The sequence below is a fragment of the Rhineura floridana genome, chromosome 1 (genome assembly GCF_030035675.1).
Source record: "Rhineura floridana isolate rRhiFlo1 chromosome 1, rRhiFlo1.hap2, whole genome shotgun sequence".
In the NCBI taxonomy this organism is placed as follows: domain Eukaryota; kingdom Metazoa; phylum Chordata; class Lepidosauria; order Squamata; family Rhineuridae; genus Rhineura; species Rhineura floridana.
In genome coordinates, this window is record NC_084480.1 from 129,469,818 (window position 1) to 129,482,137 (window position 12,320).

Below are 12,320 nucleotides of genomic sequence, written 5' to 3' on the forward strand. Positions count from 1 at the left end.
AAACACAGCCAACCTTTGAAATTTGCAGGGTTTTTAAAATTTTTGCAGTGCCGTTCTCCAGCCAAGTAATATGTACAAGCATGCATAAACTGGGGTAAAATGTACATACAAATGCATATATTAATGAAAAGTGCATTAGATTATGTAGAATGCTTTGCAAAAATATGTATATTAGCTAAAATTGCATAGGAGAAATTCGCAGTAAAATGCTGGTGAATTTTCATGAGGATTTTTTAAAACATCACAACCTGTGGGGATTGAATTTAAGACTGGGATTCAATGAGAAAGGGAGAGAACCTTAAATTGACCGATTCTCCCATCCCTCGCCAATGGCCTGACCCAGTACAAGGTAGCTGCATGCATTCATAGGAAGGGTGTTGCTTTCTTGGCACTTCCTAGAGTGTTTGACTAAATGGACCATTAGTCTGGTCCAGCAGGGAAGAGAGATTTTAAACGCAGAGAATATTAAAGAAGAACACTGAGCTTATTTGTTGAAGCAAAGCACTTTTTGTTGTACTGGGTCAAGCTATTATTTTAGAAAGGCATTGAGGCATTGTGTGCTCCTGACTTGTTTGCTTAGAAGGAATTCTAAAGGGATTTGCGTTCTCTTGTTTCATGAGCCCCCACATTTTGATACTGACCTAAGTGGAAATGCAGCAGCTGGTCATGTCCATCACTGCAGCCAAGTCTGAGAATTCCTGATTATACTTAGTACCCACAGCAGGGTCAGTGGCTGAAAGGAACGGTGCAACAAAACATGCTTTAATATTAAGCAGCCACGAAGGAATATGTGTGTCTTTGACCGAAGGAGACGGGTTTCTTTTTCCCTCCTGGATTAATCATGAAAGACTTGCTGAACATTCCGCTTGTACATATCTTCACTCTTGCAGCCTTCAGCTTAGCTGAGAAACTCCCTAAAGGTTGGTGTAAATAATGTCCATCTTCTCTTGGTTTGGCCACTGGTTTTATACTTACTCCGTAGGCTGGGATCAATATTTAAGCCACAGAAATCTGTATGAATGAACTCCTTTCTCCTGCGGTTGCATCTGTAATTGCCTTTGAAGGATAACCGTGGAAGAAATGTTTCTCTTTTGTATTTACAAATTGTCATAAATTGTGCTCTGATGGAGGAAGGAATTTCGCTGCGTTGTTTGTGTGGGAAGTCTGTTTATCCTCCGTATCATGTTAAACACAAGTGTTAAAACAGAAAATGTTTTCCTCTGCTGTTAGCAGAATATGCTTCAGCCAGCAGTCCTGTGAATGCTTCCTTGGGAATAAGTCCCATTGATCTCTGTGATCAATTGCTCTGTAAGTAAATACACATATGATCAGGCTGCATGGGATCAATCCTCAGAATCTACAGTGCAATCCTCTGCATTTTTACTCAGAAGTAAGTCCCACCTTGTACAATGGGGCTTACCCCTAGTTGAGTATGCATAGGACTACAACCTTAGTTATTTATACATTGGCTTTGGTGCTTCTTGAATGCTCTGATGCAGTGTTCGGTTCAAAAACATACATTAAACACGTCTTACATTTCCAAGTACATTTAGAAATGCATATTTTGAAAGAAAACACATTTTAAAAGATGCATTTAAATACAGATCCATAGACAGATTGATATCCCCATGTGGCTGTATATGTTTCATATACACAGATACAAATAGTGATTGCAGCCCCGTGAACAATGAATGACATTGCCAAATTAATTTCAGTCGGGCTTGTACCTGCTTTATATATTGTATACCAATGTTTGTGTTTGAAGATTTATAATTATATCCCTTAAATATATTAAATTACATTCAATATTATCCTACCCAACTATATCTGTATGGGGCAGCCAAAGTTTAAACTATAAATTAGTTTAATTTTTTAAACGATGACTGACTCCAACTGGCAGATTAAGGGTCTGTTTAGGGGCCAAGCTACACATTTCTGTGATTCTTCCTCCTAATCTTTTTTAAATACAACTCTGGGAGGCTGAAATAGGAAGTGGACAACAAGAGTGCTTAACCCTTTGTCTGCTCAGCACCCTTCCCCCTCGCGTGTCTTTCTCTCCCATGAGAGGGAAATATGGCGACCCTGTAACTTTTCCCATATAGCTGGAAAAGCAGCATGATGGGTGATGTTTTGGATGCTCATACAGCAGAGAGGGAAAGAACTGGCAGCCCCTCCTCCAGTCCCCTTTTCTGCTCTTGGTTGCAGCCTCCCAAGCAACTTTTTAGGTAACCCCCCCCCCAAAGTCTTGGGTGAAAGAGATACTCAGCTGCATGTAACATGTACTTTGGCTTCTAGGGCTGTTGGTTATGCAAATAGTTTTTACCAGTTCGAGATGAATACATATAAATGGTTTTTCATGTGGTGGAAGGAAGATTTACACAAATATTCCAAACAGAATGTTTGAATGAAGTTAATTAAAATACTGGCATGAAGACTGTGTAAACAACTGCATAGCACTGTCAACAGCTTAGAAAATAGAACAGGGCGAGTCACAAGTGAAAAACATGAGCTCCTAACCTGACCCACAAAAACTGGTGCCACAGGATTTTTTTGTTGTTTATGTGCCAAAAAGAGAGGGGGGGTAACAGATACACTTACTGTTCTGCCAGTTCCAATGTGTCTCTCTTCTGAAAATGGGAGCACATGATGCTGGTCAAACCCCAGCCCTTTTTTGTTTATTTTATTTATTGCATTTGTATACTGCCCCATAGCCAAAGCTAGTAAAAACATTACCGTAAAACCATTTGGGATCAGCTTGAGTGCGCTTTTAAAAAATTCAACGTCAAATACACTTTGCAGCCGATCGGCAGATCAGCCCCATTCCCCCTCCAAGTGTGTCCAATGGAAACACATTGCTGCAGGTGACTAACCATGCATGGCTCACAGCAATGGGAAAAAAAGTTGTATCCAATTAAATCATTCTGAATAAGGAATGACTTCCACAAATGCAATGAACGTCCCCTCTCTCCCCACCTCTGTGCAACCACCTAAATCTGCACTGGAGTTTTCCCCAACCCTCTGGAGCAAATGTTGTGGCAGGGGGCACAAGGGGGGGGAGAAGAAAAGTTCTGTTTTGCTTGCAGAAGTTGTTCCCTGTGCACAACAGTTTAGTTGGATAGAACCCAAAGAAAAGGATGGCATTCTTTTCCTAACTCTTTCCATGAAGGAGTTACTATCTCTCAAAGAAACACTCTTGTTGAATTTTTTTTCATTGAGAAAGCCAAAGAATGTCAGGATTACATAGATCATCATGTATCATACAAGGTTTTTAGAATGTAAGCAAGCTGTCAAGAAAATACTGGGAGCGCCTTGTACCGCTTTTACAGATATTTGGCTCAGCAATAGCTAGGTACAGAGCTCTAATGAGAGAACACTTGATCCCAAGGGCCCTGAAGAACATAAAGGATCCTGCCTCTTACCATCACATGATCTGTTTCCTATGGCAGAAAACCTGAGTAGTGATGGGTGGATCCCACCTACCCCACCCCAGCGTGAATCGGAACTGAGCTTAGCAAACCAAGCTACTGTCCCCCCAAATAGATAGATCAGAAAATACCTCAGTTAATTCCAAGCCCATTACCGAACCCAGCTCAGAACCCATCATGCATCTAATGGACATAGTCAGGAATATGACAGTGATCCAAATGCCCTCCCCTCGCTGCTGCATTACCCACTGATGTCAATGCTTTGGAGATGATGGTGGCAGCAAAGGAGGGCTCTCTTCTCCCTTCCTGCTCCCCCCTCTCGTGTTTTGGTGGTGAAAGGAAGAGAGTAAGAGGCAGTCCTCCCTGCCACTACATGAATAATTGGGTGGAAGGAGAAGAGTCAGTGGGAGGGCAGGGAAATTCAATCCAAGCCAGAGAAGAACTCGGGGGGGGGGGTTGGCCCTGTTCAGAATATTGGTGCACTTCATGAATGGGCCAAATTTGTATTCTAAACTGGGTTACTTTGATATTTGGTAACATCACTAGCAGTGAGAAGGAGCAGCAGCCAACCTACCTATGTGTAAACCTTATGCCCTTGCAGTCACATATTTTGCTGCATTCACACTTTACCTTTTCAGCTGTATGTTCAAAATAACATCCTAAAAAGAGATCTCATTAGTGGAATCTCCAGCTCTAACGATGAAAGTCAGAGGCCCAGAATAAAATAAAGAGTGGAAAGCTAGCAACATGTTATTAGACCCTTTTAAATGCAACACTGTGGAATTTAGGGGCTCTGCCATGGGCCAGATAAAATGGATCAGAGACTAAATCCAGCCCTTGGGCCTCCATTTGACCATTCCTGTTTCAGATCTTATCCATCCAGATGTCCATCTAAGAGACAGGTCTTTTTGACTCTCATGCATCAACTCCTCTCACTCATTCTTTGTAATGATACTGATTTTGTAATTTATCTATGAGAGGGGCAATGTTTTGGCATTCCATGAAGGTCAGGGGATTCTCCTCACCATTTGTAACATTCCCTGTGGTGTCCTGCAGAGAAAATACAAAACACAGCTGTCAACAATATCTTGTATGCCAAGCGTTGGATGGATGTCTTTGGCAAACATACATTGAAAGAATTGTTCGCAGAATACTTTTGTATGCAGAGTGCAACTTGTAGAGGAAAAAGAATTCATAGGAGGTGCCCTTCTGATCTCCATTAATCATAACTTTATGACGTCATATAAAAGTATTTACAGTTCTTTCAGGCAATACATATCGCTTGGATTAAACAGAGAATTATATTTGTCTTTATTAGTTGTATCACAAAATCTGCTACACTTTCAAAGAAAAAGAAAATAGGTGTGTGCTATATTTAAGGATGAGGGAGAAATTCAATTTTGTTTGCATTTAGTAAGAAACTACCTAATTTGTACTTTGTGTACTGGAACACAGCTATCCTTTGAAATTCACACTTCTTCAGATTTTGCGATGCTGTTCTCCAACCAAACCATGTATACAAAAATGCATGTATTAGGGAAAAGTGTACATAAAAATGCCTATATTCTTGAAAATAACTTAAAGATGCATTATGTTAGAGAAAATCACCTGTAAAAATGTGTGTATTAGTCAAAACTAAATATTAGGACAAATTTAGGTGAATATAATGACAATTTTTGGTGACGATTAAAAAAAATTGCAGATTGCTGCAGAAATGTGGTGTTAAAAACTGGAAGAATGAGAAATGGAGAGAAACCAAAATTCACAGATAGATCCATCCTTAGCTGTATTCTAATGTTGCTATGGAACAAGGATATTTCATAGAGTTGCCTGTGAATTTTGCCTCAACTGAAATTTGGCACAAAATGGGGGGATCTCGTATAAGAAAAGAAAAAGAAAAACATGTAGGAAATTCAAGGAAAGGTAAAATAACATTGATGAGATCAGTGTAATTTTGGGGATCACACTCTTGTTATTTATAAATGAAATATTAACTAGGGTTGATGTTCTGCAATGAAATTTAAGGTTTAAAAGGATTGCTTTGGGCTGTGTGGGTGTGAAACGTTTCATGAAAGTCTCTCTGCTTCCTTTACTTGTATATTCCTAGCCATCTGTTTGTGGTACTGCAATGGTGGTGATTATGCTTCCAACAGCTGGTTGGCACCACTTTTTTAATCGGCTACGCCAGAATGAAGGCAGAAGGAATCGTTTCTCCTCTGATCTGGCTTTGGACATAATGCTGAATCTGATATTAGCCAAGGACCAGTGGACAATTACAGAATAACCCAAAGAGGGTCTCTTTGCAGCTACAAACTAGTGGTGAAGTAGCTGGGGGCTGTTTTGACTCAGCCATGGTTTCAGTGCAGTGAAATGAGATACTGTAGTATTGTGGGTAACAGGTGGAACTGTGAACCAGAAAGTCCCCAGTTTAAATGTGGCCTCTGCCATGAACTCACTAGGTATTTTTGGCAAGCTACTTTTCCTCAGCCTCAGTCCTCCTCTGCAAAATGGGGATAATAATGCTAGCTTACCTTATGGGACTGTTGAAAGGATTACTGAGAGATAAAATCCATGAATATTTACAATCAGGTGTACTATTTAAAAGCTTAGTGTTGTAATTATATAAATTATCCCTACATGCGCAGGACACAGAGAAGTATTTTACAATTGACCAAAAATTGTTTGGAAATTTCAGTTGGCTCAGAGTGCAGTGGCCCAAGAATTAAATGGATGCCCATCAGAGCTATTTGAGAAGATCATCATTAGCTCATCATTAGCTCCCAAGCAGTTAGGTGCAATTCAAGTTGCTAGTGCTTGTCTTTAAAGTCATACATGGTCTAGGCTCAGGGAGAACCTACTCCCACAAGAGATCTATCTTCCTCATCTTAAGATATCTGATGAGGTTCTGCTCCAAAAATGAACACCTTCTGAGATTTGACACATAGCAATAAATAACAGAATTGTCTATATATGATGTATTTTCTAGTTAGAAAAATGTATGAACCACTTAATCAAAGATGTGATATACATAAAATAATATATAGTTATGTATATATGTATGTAGCACTTTCTCTATAGAATATTACAGTGTAGGATGCAAAAAGGCATTCATTTTGCAGGCTGTTAGGAAAACAGTTAAGACGTATAAAAGTCTTATAAAATGTTTTCTGAAAGCCTTTTGGTTGCTTGTATGAGTTTTTATCATTTTCCTTGGCTAGCTGCTTAATAACGCTGTTATTACTAGGGATGTGCAAACCTATCAATTTCAGCTTTCTCTCGATTTCTCATTTTTCCAGTCATAAGGACAGTTCTCCATATTTCCACATCAGTGTGCATATTTTTAAAAAGTCCTTATAAAAATTCCTCAGTGATTTTGTGCGAACTTCTCTGAATATACACATTTTTGCAAAGCAATTTCCCCCAATATATTGTATTTTGTATGTTGTTTTCACAAATATATGCATTTTTGAACACATTCCGTGACCAGAGAACTGTGTTGCAAAATTAGGAGACATAAATTTAGAAGGATGGCTATGTTTCGATTTGCATTTTGGTTTGTAGAGTGCGAATTGGGTAGGTGTGCCTTTAAGTCTGAACTGAATCAAATTTCTCCCCCATTACTAGTTACTTCAGATTGTTTCTTAGTTGTCCTTCAACTTGATAACTTTCAGTCTGTTGTAATGGCTGTTGTCTTTTCAACTGCTGTGAGCTGCCTTGGGGGCTTGTTCTTCTTCTCACTGAGCTCAAGAGTCTATCAAGAATATTGTTCATTTTCTCAAGCCATCTTCTTTTCTGTCTGTAGCCCCCATCATCAGCACTCCTCTTGAAACATTGGATGCCCAAGTCGAAGAAGTGGCCATCTTTGAGTGTGTAGTAGTGGCTTATCCTCAGGCAGAGGTTACCTGGACACGTAATAACATTCCTATCAGGTAAGAATTATGTGGGCAAAAGAGGAACAGTATGTCAGTATCTCCACAAATGAACTAGAGATGATAACCAACTCCAGAATTCATCAAATACTGCCCAACATTTGGCCACTAGTTATTACTTCCCATCCTAGTTTTTATTTGCTCATGCAGCATGCCACACGCATGAATAATAATAATAATAATAATAATAAAATAATAAAATTTTATTTATGAGTCGCCTATCTGGCCGAATTAACGGTCACTCTAGGCGACGTACACTGACACAATGAAATACAATATAAAACCAGAAAACCACATTCAATAATTAAACTAAACAGCATTAAAAGCTAACCCATCTCAGAAATCCCATAGGCCTGCCTGAACAGCCAGGTCTTCAAGGCCCGGTGGAAACCTATCAGGGAGGCGGCATGACGCAGATCGAAAGGAAGGGAATTCCAGAGGGCAGGGGCCACAATCGAAAATGCCCTCTCTCTGGTCCGCACCAGCCTAGCTCTTTTAACTGGTGGGACCGAGAGAAGGTTTTGTGTGGCTGATCTGGTTGGGCGGCATAATGGTGATGCTGGAGGCCCTCCTTTAGATAAACTGGGCCGCAACCGTATAGGGCTTTAAAGGTCAACACCAACACCTTGAATTGGGCCTGGTAGACAACTGGTAGCCAGTGTAGATCTACTAACACCGGAGTGATATGATCACGGCGACAGCTGTTCTTAATCAAACATGCTGCCGCATTCTGTATCAGCTGTAATTTCCGGACCGTTTTCAAGGGTAACCCCACATAGAGTGCATTACAGTAGTCTAAGCGGGAGGAGACCAGAGCATGAATCACCCGTGGGAGCAGATGGGCAGGAAGGTAGGGTTGCAGCCTCCGTATCAGATGAAGTTGATACCAAGCCGCCCGGCTCACTGCCGAAACCTGAGCCTCCATGGACAGCTGGGAGTCAAGAATGACCCCAAGGCTGCGGACCTGGTCTTTCAGGGGCAATTTTACCCCGTTAAACACCAGGTCTATATCTCCCAACCCTCTCTTGTCCCCCACGAGCAATACCTCAGTCTTGTTGGGGTTCAATTTCAGCCTATTCTTTCCCATCCATTCACTTACGGAGTCCAGGCACTTGGACATGGTATCCACAGCCAACTCTGGTGAGGACTTAAACAAGAGATAGAGCTGAGTGTCATCCGCATATTGGTGACACTGCAGCCCAAACCTCCTGATGATGGCCCCCAGCGGCTTTACATAGATGTTGAATAGCATGGGGGAGAGGATAGAACCCTGTGGCACTCCACAATTGAGAGGCCAAGGGTCTGAAACCTCATCCCCCAATGCCATCCATTGGTGCCTGTCTGAGAGATAGGAACAGAGCCACCGTAAAACAGTGCCCCCTATTCCTAATCCCTCCAGGCGATCTAAAAGGATACCATGGTCGACGGTATCAAAAGCCGCTGAGAGATCCAGGAGGACTAGGAGAGTATATTCTCCTCTATCCAACGCCCTCCTCATATCATCCACCAGGGCGACCAAGGCTGTTTCAGTTCCATGTCCAGTCCTGAAGCCCGATTGGAATGGATCTAGATAATCTGCTTCATCCAAGTGTGTCTGTAGCTGTTTGGCCACCACCCGCTCAATCACCTTGCCCAAGAATGGTAAATTAGAGACTGGGCGAAAGTTATTTAACTCTTGGGGATCCAAGGAGGACTTTTTCAAGATGGGCTTTATTACTGCCTCCTTGAGGGCTGATGGCATTGCACCCTCTTCCAAGGATTTACCACTGCCTTGATCCCTTTGCTCAGTCTCTCTTTACAGCTCATAATGAGCCATGAGGGGTAAGGATCCAGCAGACAGGTGGTTGGCTTCACAGTAGAGAGCACCTTGTCCACTTCCTCAGCGAGAAGAGGCTGAAAACGATCCCACCGGACCAGGATGCCGCTGGCCGACTCTAGCTCACTTCCTGTGTCCACGGCGTACAGAATCATGCTCTTCAGGCGCTCAATTTTATCGGCAAAGTGTTTAGCAAATATGTCACAAGAGGCTTTAGAATGCTCCATGGGTTCCTGAGCAACTGGACCGACCAGGCTTCGGACCACTTGGAACAACCTCCTGGGACAACACTTTGCAGACGCAATAGAGGCAGCAAAGAAACCCTTCTTTGTTGCCTTTATTGCCACCTGGTAGGCAGCTATTGCTGCTCTAACCAGTGTCCGATCATCTTCAGAGCGAGATTTCTGCCACCGGCGCTCTAGTCGTCTCACCTCCTGTCTCAAACTCCGCAACCGTGGTGTATACCAGGGTGCTATCTGAGTTCTATTCAGGGGGAGAGGACGTTTCGGAGCCACCCGGTCTACTGCCCTAGTGATCTCCCTATTCCACTCCATCACCAGGGCTTTGACCGGGCATCCTTCAGCAGGCTCCAAATCCCTCAGCGCATTCAGGAATCCTATAGGATCCATCAGGCGTCTGGGGCGGACCATCCTAATAGGTCCTTGTCCCCTACGGAGGGTGTGTGGCATTGAGAGGTCTATATTCACCAGATAGTGATCTGACCATGACACGGGGTTAGAGAAAACCGCCCCCATTTTCAGAGCACTTCCCTCCCCTCCTGAGACAAACACAAGGTCAAGAGCATGACCGGCTACATGGGTGGGCCCTGTATTACTAAGGTGCAGTTCCCAGGAAGTCATGGTTTCCAAGAAATCCTGAGGGGCTCCAGTGAGGATGGTCTCGGCGTGCACGTTGAAGTCCCCCAAAACCAATAGGTTGGGGGAGAGCATCCGTACACCTGAGACCACCTCAAGCACCTCGGTCAGGGAGTCTGCTGTGCAGCGGGGTGGGCGGTACACAAGCAGAATCCCTAAACTGCCCTTTGTGCCCAGCCTCCAGTACATGCAGTCAACAAACTTGGTCTCGTGGAGAGGGGGTCTGGTGAAGACCAAGGACCCCTGATAGATGACTGCCACTCCCCCTCCCCGCCTACCAACCCTCGGCTGCTGTGCGTAACAGAAACCGGCTGGACACATGGCCTCAGGCGTAGGAGCCGAGGCCTCATCCAGCCAGGTCTCTGTAATACACACCAGGTCTGCGTTCTCATCCAGGATCATATCATGGACGAGCGCTGTCTTTTGTACCACAGACCTGGCGTTACACAACAGCAGTCGAAGGTCGGACGGAGTCCTGTGTCCCTCAGTAATCTGCTGGTGATGGACAGGCCCGGAACAGGGGATGGATATTATGCATCTATCCCTTGTTCCCCTATACTGGTATGGCCTGCCACCTGCACCTTTCCAGGATCTAGCTTTTTAATATCATAGCTCCCCAACCTCCCCACGGTACCCCCCTCTGGTCTGCACATATCCCACTCCCTATCCGCCTCTCAGGCCGGCCCCCCACCCCTAAAACTGTACCAAGATGCCCCAAGTCCAACGGCAATCCAGTCTTTGCTGCTTTGTTGAAGGCGACCCGGCTGCTGCTCTCGTCCACCGCGTAGAGCAAGAGAAGGCACAGACGATAAGCGACGAAGCGCTATAAGTCCAGCTGCAGCTCCTACTCATAGATCTCAAGCTGAGCTTAAGCAGCAGAAATAAGCAAAGCAGCCCAATGGCCACCATCAGCTCGTGGGGCACCAGGCTGGGCACCAAGTCTCGGCTGTCGCAATAGTCCTACAGGTCTACGTAAGGGCGGTGCTGGAAAGTCCAAAACAGCGAGGTGACGGCAATGTTCACATGCAACCTTTACAGCTGTACACCTGAGACTTTTTTATGTGTACACATGTGAATGTGATAAGCACCCATGCGTCAACAAGTGTATATTGTTCAGGCACAGTCGTCAGGGAGCATAGATAAGCTGCAGCCTACTGGTTGTTGTAGACTTGGTGAAAAAACTCATCAACAAACTCAGAAACTGTTAGCACTGTCTTCACTGACTGGCAGGTGCTCTTGGGGGTTTCAGACAGGGGGCTTTTCCAGTCTCACCAAGAAATACCGGGGACTGAACCTAAGATCTTCTGCGTGCAAAGCACGTGCTCTACCACTGAGCTGTGGCCTCTTCCCAGCAACAAAATATGTTCTACATCACCCTAATTTTCAGAAAGCGTTATGCTTTTAATTTTGGGCAGCGCTTAGAGACAGATTGGCAGCATGGAATCCATTATACCTAACTAAAACGGCTTCTTCCCTAGGTTCAAAATTTGCCTTGGGCTTGCTTTGAATAAGCTCAGGGCTAGAATGCACAGCCTTTTAAATCTGCGCTTTATGTATTTTTCAGGTTCTTTGACACACGGTATAGCATAGAGAAAAATGGGCAGCTCCTAACCATTCTGAGTGTGGAGGATAGCGATGATGGGGTTTACTGCTGCACAGCAAACAATGGAGTAGGGGTACCAGCAGAAAGTTGTGGGGCGTTGCAGGTGAAAATGAGTGAGTATACATACATTGTACGGAATTAAAGATCAGTTTTGTCCTCATGTGAAAAAGAAAGCAAAGCAATATTTTCTTTGCCTTGAGTCATATCATATTTCATGTTTCAGTCTCCCTCCCTCCTCAGGGTGCATCTATGGCTTGGGATAGTTTTTAAAAAATTGCTCATAGATGTGTCAGTTGCCTTATGAAAAACACAGGTTTGGGGATGTGTGGTCAAGATCACTTACAGCATATTCCTATACATGTTTTTCAGCAGTTTATGACATTCATGCCTCTGATAATCAAATTCCAAATGGCAGTCCAGTAAATCATATGACATCTTTAAAATGTGTATTTTTAAAAAACAATATATATGCTTCCTTGACATTTCATTTTGGAACTGAGTCACAGGAAACTTATGCATTCTGAAGCTCAATTCCCAGTGAAAGGAATTAAAGCCCTCCATATAACAGCTGTATTTTGCTGGCCACCACTTATTTTAGAGAGAGCAAAGACCCTTCCAACTTCTCTTCGTAGGGTAGATTTGGCAGAGGGTTGTTAGGACCTGAATTTTAAG

At 43.4% G+C, this 12,320-nt stretch overlaps 1 protein-coding gene across 1 annotated transcript in view; it reads left to right on the forward strand.

Moving 5' to 3' along the window:
* The first annotated feature begins 695 nt into the window (after nucleotides 1–695).
* Nucleotides 696–12,320, forward strand: part of MUSK (muscle associated receptor tyrosine kinase) — a 68,577-nt gene continuing 56,952 nt past the window's right edge. Inside the window, exons 1-3 of the mRNA XM_061631899.1 lie at nucleotides 696–920; nucleotides 7,228–7,354; nucleotides 11,610–11,761. Of these exons, the coding sequence (XP_061487883.1) occupies nucleotides 842–920; nucleotides 7,228–7,354; nucleotides 11,610–11,761 (358 nt within the window). The 5' untranslated portion in view covers nucleotides 696–841. The remainder of the gene's footprint in view (nucleotides 921–7,227; nucleotides 7,355–11,609; nucleotides 11,762–12,320) is intronic.